The sequence below is a fragment of the Condylostylus longicornis genome, unplaced genomic scaffold (assembly GCF_029603195.1).
Source record: "Condylostylus longicornis isolate FDR11 unplaced genomic scaffold, ASM2960319v2 ptg000085l, whole genome shotgun sequence".
Classification (NCBI taxonomy): Eukaryota; Metazoa; Arthropoda; class Insecta; order Diptera; family Dolichopodidae; genus Condylostylus; species Condylostylus longicornis.
In genome coordinates, this window is record NW_026578053.1 from 634,801 (window position 1) to 643,710 (window position 8,910).

At 24.6% G+C, this 8,910-nt stretch overlaps 1 protein-coding gene across 1 annotated transcript; it reads left to right on the forward strand.

Annotated features, from left to right (window-relative positions):
* The first annotated feature begins 4,208 nt into the window (after positions 1-4,208).
* On the forward strand, positions 4,209-8,910 carry LOC129613656 (alpha-N-acetylglucosaminidase). Its single transcript, XM_055527812.1, has 4 exons — positions 4,209-4,251; positions 6,166-6,323; positions 6,596-6,993; positions 7,174-8,910. The coding sequence occupies exons 1-4, from the start codon at positions 4,209-4,211 to the stop codon at positions 8,801-8,803; spliced, it is 2,229 nt and encodes a 742-aa protein (XP_055383787.1). The 3' UTR covers positions 8,804-8,910.

Here is an 8,910-nt window from a genome sequence, read left to right on the forward strand (position 1 = left end):
CGAAATTATAAGAAATCAGATCAATATATTCTAAAGCTGCTAATAAGCCTATTCTAAAGCTGCTTTTTGCTTTAACAAAGACTATTTATGTATTAAGTACGTAACGAAAGCAACCCATTCTCAATTTTTAGAACAACATTTTGGGTTATTAAAAAGGACTCCTTTTCTTATTTAAAAAGAACCATTTCCGTTGTGATATTTGTTATGACGTTAACGTTTACAGTAATTTCAAAGCATTTTTTTAGAAAGCGAATTGTACTGTTTTATTGACAGTATTGTATACAATATTGACACACAATTTGTTAGACGAATATCACTATTAAAAAGCTAAAAAGGTCGCAGTCAGATATAAGTTTTCACAAATGTAATCGATTTTCATTCGACAGAAATAGTTTAAACAATTTTAAAGTATAAAGAAATTATTTTAATTAATTAAAATGAATATAAAAATTAAAACTTTATACTGACATAATTTTGTACATAATATTGACCCTCTTTAGATCGTATTATCGACACCCGTTTTTAAAGCTAAAATACTCCGAACCTGTAGTAAATTCTTAGTGTCAGAATTCGGACATTAGAAAGAAAATTCAAATTCGATTTTAATTAAATAAATACGAAAATAAAAATTTAAATATTCTAAAAATGACGACATTTGTAAAAATACGGATTTTTGACGTATTACTGACACATATGTCAGTAATAGAAGCAGGGTCGAATTTTAGATGTTCCTAATACTGATAGGAATTATTTTTTAAAATTCTTATTTATTTAACGTTTTTACTCCGAATAACTTATAAAATAAGATAAAGAATAATCAAAATATTTAATTTAATATAAATACATATATTTTTAACCGTCAAATAAGTCAAAAAACAATAAAAACAAAATCGGAAAAATTAAGCAAAAAGTATAAGAAATTCTCCAACGCAACCCACTTTTGCTATGTCTATGGAAACAAAACTGATTTATGTTCAATATTTTGGAGTTATTTCAAAACTAAATAAAAGGAAGTATTGCGATAATTTGAATTAATCTAGAAATAAAAAAATATATATATGTTGTATAGAGAAAATCTCTTAATAATTATAAAAAACCTCATGTATGTCAGTATTATCGCCACTGTCAGTATTAGCTACACTTACCTTATATATATATTGTTTTAATTAAAAGTATTTTCAATGTCATGCAATAAAATGCGTATTAAACAACAAAAAAATATTAATGTATTTATGTAATTATAGTGCTCTTTGTTTGTACTAATTGTAATTCTTTATTTAAAAATTTTTATATCAGAAGCTCATGTATGTGTATATAAATATATACATGCATAATCTAGGAATTAGCACTATAAATGCATTTCATAAATAAGTATGTAAACAATTAATATAACCACAAATATTAAATATTTAATTTTGTTCATTGTAAGAGTGAGAAAATTGCACACCAAAATTATATTAATTGAAAAAATAAAATTTATTCAATTCGTTATATGTAAGTACAATGCCCAAAGATTAAGAACTATACAACTTTAGAAGAGGCATATTAATATAATGGTTTCAATTTATAGGTTATTGCAACCATTGAATCTAAAACTCTGTGATTTTGTGAAATGAAGCATACAAATCAAATAACAAGGATGCCTATAATATGAATCTTCTATCATTTAAGCAACTGTGAAAGTGTAACAGCAGCTTTAATATTTACGGGTTTGGCATTCGGTATTACTTTAATGCACTTAATATTTAATTCTACATTTCACCTCAGGTCTATAATATGTCATTGATGCCAAATAATTTCAAATGAAGTACATATGGTTCTTATTCATTAAAAAGTGGTGGTTTTTCTTAAAATAAGTTCAAAAAATTATGATTTTTCTTAGAAAAAAATACTGGAATTATAAGGTATGGATTTATATACTTAAATAACCAAAAACACGAGGAAAATAAAAAATATTCATTAATATTGCTATAACACGCAGTGGTATATGACATTACATTTTTCACTCCATTAATCCCTATATAGAAGTCACTCTATATATAAAACACATTTGTTAAATTCAAGCTCTAACATATGGTACATGTGTATTATATACATAAATGTAGTATGTTATGTTTGTATTATAAAAAAAATATAGAATATTGTGTAAAACAAATAAAATGATTAAATTCAATTACAATAAATAAAGAAAGTACCTATGTATAGTTAAAATCCGCGTGCTCTTCGACATTATATCTTGTAGTTCTTTGAAGAAGAAAGCGATATATATAAATATGTATAAGTATATGAAACACAATAATGTAAGTATATAACAATAATGTAAATAAAATAAAGACGAAGTACAGAGCGAGTGCATCAGTATTTTTAGAAATATAAAAAAATGTACGTACTAAAAATATTTTAATTTTATTAACCTTCAACGCTCAATCTAATCTTATTGACTTCTAGATCGGATTTTAAAACAGAAGTTTTAATTGTTTTTAATTAATTACATACGATCATCTTTTTCGGAAGCAGTAAGATTACTCATTTTTTAATTTTTTCTCAAAATATTGATTGAATTCCTAACCTAAAAAAAAAGTGTATGAATCGTGACGAAATTCGGTATACAATTTAGAAAATACGTCAAGCATTACGAAAAAAACTCATTCACTTTCTTCTTAATCCGCGACTCAAACGGCCAAATGCACAATAAATCCTTTAATAAATTTGAACCCAAACTTAAAATACAAGTGTGTCTGAAATAATTTTCAATTGCTCAGTCCTATTTTCTTGTTATTTCGTATTTATTTATATGCATATGTATGTACATATGTATATAAGAATATATTTACTTATATATATATATATATAATATTTACTTTAATTTTGTTTTGTCCACTCTCACCCAAATCTAATTAATGTTGATAATGCTGTCATAAAATAAGAATGAGTACAAATTTGTATATATACTGATACAGATCTCAATAAAAAAAAACTTAAAAACATATTGTTATCATATAATATGTATTATTTTACATACATATTTATATAATTTATTTATGTATACAATTTAGAAATATAATTGTTATGCTACTGATAGAAAGGAAGAAATTTATAATATTTAAATTGATTCATAAATTAAAATATAGATAGAGTTGATCATGCCAACTATGTTATTATCTTCATGAATTAATAGTTCTGTAAAACTTCCATGAAATTAAACTCCTATTAATTTTGTTCTATAATTAACTCCTATTAATTTTGTTTAATAATCTTCTTTTTTTAAAAAAAAACAAAGTAATCAAATCAAAGTAATCCAATTTGCAATTACCAAATACTTAACTGTATTTTATGGAAAATATAAATATTAATTTCAAATTAAATAATACGAGTACTTAAGCCATTTTTTAAATAATTTGTTAAAATTTAATGTACTTACTTGTGTATTTCAATGTTCAATTTGGTTCGAGATCAAACATTACTCGCACTTAATTAAATTAAAATTGTACATTTTGTCTTGATTTAAAAGAAAGAAAACTTTATAATAGAGCACTATATTTAAATTTCAAAATAATTTTCGAATTGTTTTTTATATTCAATAGTAATAAATAATAAAATTAAAATTTCTTTAAAAATTTAATCTACAAGAACTCATTAAATTCAAATTTCTTCAAATATTGGAATTAACATTTAGAATATTTTTTTTTCCTGGTTATAAAACGGATTTACAATTTTATTATACACTTCTAATAAGTACTCATAATTCACATGATGATAAGAGATCATTTACTTTCTCTTAATATATTTGAATGAATAAATTAGATTATTTGAAAGAAATATTTCATTCAGAAATAAAATTATTTTTGAACTGATGGTTACAATCATAAATCACTTGTTTTTGGAAACATTAATAATTTTATTTTTTAACAGAATAATCGCGTATTTAGTAGTATTTAAAGATAAATGATAAGAAAAATTTTAAAAATTTTATATTTTACATATTTACACTAATTTTTAAGTAATAATATTGATGAGAAGTTCAAGAAATTAAAAATTGTTAAAAATAATAAAATTATTAAAAATAAATTAAAATAATAATTTAGAGAATATTTTATAATATTAATTAAGCATTTATAATTTATTTTCATTTTACCAATTTTAAAATATTGATACATTTTTTTTTAATAATTATGAGAAAATCTATAATATTATTGTTGCCATTGATCATGATTCAGTTGAATAAAACACAAGGTTTATTAAATAGAGAAGGTAAAAAATTGTATACTTATACAGTTTAAGTTTAAATTTTTAATGAGCTAAGTTTGTTAATTAATATTGAATACTAATGGTATAATATTTAAAATATTTATATTACATTATATGTATGTGAGCACTTACATACAAATTAGATTACAATTAAAATTAAAATCATTGTATTTTATAATGCAAATGTTACATTTTGCACTAATGCAATTTGTATGTCAAGAATTCATACATTATTTTAAAAAAATTTTCCTTTTCACTGAAATTTTTCCTATTTGTATTTTGTAATAAGATTATCTCTAGCAATCTCGCATTAGATTTTATTGTAATTCCAATGAAGTTTTAAAATTTATTTATTTTTCGCCTGGTTTCATTATTTTTACAAACGGTTAGATATTTATTTTAAATTTTTAAAATTAAAATAAATATTTTTTTTTGCGGAAATTTTCTTTGACATATGAGAATATTGGAAAACACCAATCAGAAACAACATTAATATGCAATATTCTTTTCCAAAAAAAAAATATGTATGTATTTCTTAAGAATTAATTAAAGTTTCACAAAGTATTATTATTAATTTCAAATTAAGTAATAAAATACCCTTATCTAGCACTATAGATATGTATAACATGCATTACTATGTATTAATATTTTGCCTATAAAATTTGCAATACTATAATAATACAAGTTGTATATGTATTATTGTAGAAAAATTATAGAAAAAAAGTTTTCTATTAAAGAAGTTAAAAAAAAAATTCAATTTGAAATTTTCTTAAACTTCTGATAATTTATTGTAATCTTGATAGCTATAATAACAATTAGCCGCCAAAGAAAGGAATTCTCTAATCAAACAATTAATTTTTTTTAAGTACAAATCAATTACTTCCAGAACTAATTCTTACTTAATTATCGAACTAAAAAAATACATACACACATAGGTACATATGCTATTTTGTGTTTTCTTTCACTTTTATTTTTTTTTAATGCTGTAAAAATCCACTAATATTTTAATACCAATGCGGAATTTCCTTTTACTTTTTTTTATAATTATTATTTGAAATTTGTTTAACACAATCACTCTTATACCTATATGAGTAGTCTACTCTACCGTATATTTACCGTATCAGAAAAGTACCGTATATTTGTTTTTTGATCAAAAAAAAATTATTTATTTTAATTCATTTTATTTTCCGAATAATAAGGCCAACAATAGATAATTTCAGTGTTGTAAATTAAACAAAAAAATTCAAAAACCTAAACATATTTAAAGTAATTAAAAAAATTAACAGTATCAAAAAAATTTTCTAAGTGTATTTGCAATTTTACATTCAAAATTCTTATTTGTTTAAGCACTTTTAACATTTGTACAATCACTGTCAAATGACGAGCCCAACAAGAAGTGGATCTACACACATACATATTTCTATCCGCTTTTCAATAATTTTCTAATAATTACATACATATTTTTGGCGACATATGTACCTACAAATCTTTAAAAAAATTGCTCTGACAGCAAACATGTGTGTGTGTGTGTTTTTCTAATTTCAAAATTAAAACTTAGTAACGCGCTACTTACAATGCACAAAACACATATACATATGTACATACATACATATTGACATATTTCAAAGAAAATTTTTAGTTTCTATTTAAGTACATAATCTACGTATTAATGTTGGTATTATTTTTTAATTGGAATTCCGTGTATACCGTTATGATTCTTAGATAGTTTTTACACTTTCGTTTTAATAATAATTGCCACTTTAAAACTCACAATGCAGTTTAAATAGAATTTATATTTTTCACTTTTATAGATTTTGTTATTTTTGTCACTTTGTTAAAATGCACTTAATTCACATTTATATACATATGTACATACATGTAATTTTAAATAAATAAACTAATTTATGTATTTTATAGAATTGCAAGAAAATCTTCTACAAATTCGCTCAAAAACTTCTCCAAAAATTCAAGAAGAAGCTGCTTTATTTGTTATTTCACGACTAATTCCAAACCATACTCATTTATTTGCTGTAGAAATTTCAAATGATCATATTAAAAAGTCCCGCTATTTTGAGGTATAAAAAATATGTATGTACGTATGTATGTATATAATTTATGTACAAATGTACGCATTCATACACATACATAATGTATAATACATATATAGGATGTGTGCATACATACATATATACTAATTTATATCTACATTAATTCATACAGCGCATACATACATACATACATACATACATTCATACATACATACATATGTATGTATGTATATGTTAATTTGGAAATTAATATTAAAAGATACATTCTGTGTTATTTGATGGAAACAAAATAATTTCAGCTAATCAAGTATCCCAATATATCAACTGTTTTAATACGGGCGAGTGATGGTGTTTCTGCCTGTAAAGGATTCTATCATTATATTAAGTACAAATTAAAATGTCACATTTCATGGACGGAAACACGCATTGTTATTCCAAATGTGCTACCAGAAATTAATATGAGATCAGAAAGTTTAAGCTCATTTATTTATCATCAAAACGTTTGTACATGGGGTTATAGTTTTGTATGGTGGACTTGGCATGATTGGAGACGACATATTGATTGGATGGCTTTGATGGGTATTTCTATGTCAATAGCTCCCATTCAAGAAGAAATCTGGACACGAGTTTACAAGAATTTTGGTTTAACTAAAGAGGAAATCGATAATCATTTAGCTGGCCCAGCTTTTCTTCCATGGTAAAATATTGCAATATTAATATAAGTGTTAACTGTAGCATTTCTATTATAATATTTATGCACATACATACATACATATGTACATATATTTATAAATTCAATATTTTAGCATACATAATAATGTAATATGTACATATGTATGTGTAGATGCGTATAATAATTGTAGAACATTGTTTTTAGGCTGCGAATGGGAAATATTAGGGGATGGGGTGGTCCTCTGAGTAACAATTTCAAATTGCAGCAAATGAAACTACAAAAAAAAATAATAAAAGCATGTCGAGATCTAGGTATAACAATTGCTATTCCAGGATTTGATGGGCATCTTCCAAAGGCGATGAAAAGAATTTTTCCAAACACAACATTAACTCCTGTCAATTGTTGGAATAAATTTACAGAACAGTATTGCTGCCCATTATTTTTAGATCCAGAAGAACAACAATTTAAAATAATTGGAGAAGCGTTTTTAAAGGAAATTGTTAAGGAATATGGAACAGATCATTTATATTTTGTAGATCCATTTAACGAAGTTGAACCCAGATTACCAAGTCCTGAATATTTATCAAAATCAGCTATTAATATTTATGAAACGATAAAAGCAGTTGATAATATGGGAATTTGGTTACTTCAAGGTTGGATGTTTGTGGAAAATCCATTCTGGTCCAAAGAGTTAATCAAATCCTTCTTGACAGCTGTCCCACAAGGAAAAATTATAGTTCTTGACTTGATGTCAGAACAGTTTCCACAATACGAAAGAACTGAATCTTACTATGGACAACCATTTATATGGTGTATGCTGCATAATTTTGGTGGAACACTTGGAATGCATGGTTCTTTAAATATCGTGAACACAAGAATTGGTATTACCATAAACATGGAAAATAGCACAATGATAGGAGTTGGTATCACCCCCGAAGGAATAAATCAAAATTATGGCATATATGAATTTGCTTTAGAAAGAGGTTGGGAACATAAAGATTTCAATGTAAAAGACTGGTTTTATAAATATATTGAAGCAAGATATGGTATTAAAGACGAATATTTAGAAAATGCCTGGGAAATAGTGCTTAGAACTGTTTATTCTTACAGAGGGTTAATAAAATTACACGGAAAATATACAATAACAAGGCGACCGAGTTTAAAGATTGAACCATACAGTTGGTACGATCCTGAAGACTTTAAGAATTCTTTGAAATTTATGTTGGAAGCAAATTCCTCCGTTTATAATAATCCATTATACCAATATGATTTGGTAGATATTACTAGACAATTTTTGCAGCTTGTAGCCGATAAATTGTACTTCAAGTTGAAAGAATCATATAAAACCAAAAATTTAACTTCATTAGAAGAAACTATTCAAAGTATGATTATTTGTTTTAACGACTTAGAAAACATTTTAGCAAGTAATAAGGGTTTCCTACTTGGAAATTGGTTATCATCAGCGAAAAACATAGCCACAACAGAATTAGAAAGCGAAATATATGAATTAAATGCAAGAAATCAAATAACATTATGGGGTCCAAATGGACAAATAAGTGACTACGCTGGTAAGCAATGGTCTGGAATTGCAAAAGATTACTTTTTACCTAGGTGGAAACTTTTCTTTAGCGAATTAAAGAAAGCCATTAAAAGGGGAAAAAATTTTAGTGAGGGAAGGTTTAAAAAAAAAGTTTTAAGAGAAGTTGAACATCCATTTACCGTTTCAAAAAAAATATATTCTACTACTGCACAAGGAAACACGACAAAGATTGCAAGAGATATCTGGAATTTTTGGAATAATCTCACATTGACTAAATCGGATACTTCATGGTAAAATAAGGAAACATTTACGGCTCTGAATGTAATTTCAATTTAAAGATTTAAAATTAATTTAAATTAATATGGCGCAATTATTTTAAAAAAATGTTTTTTAACATTTAA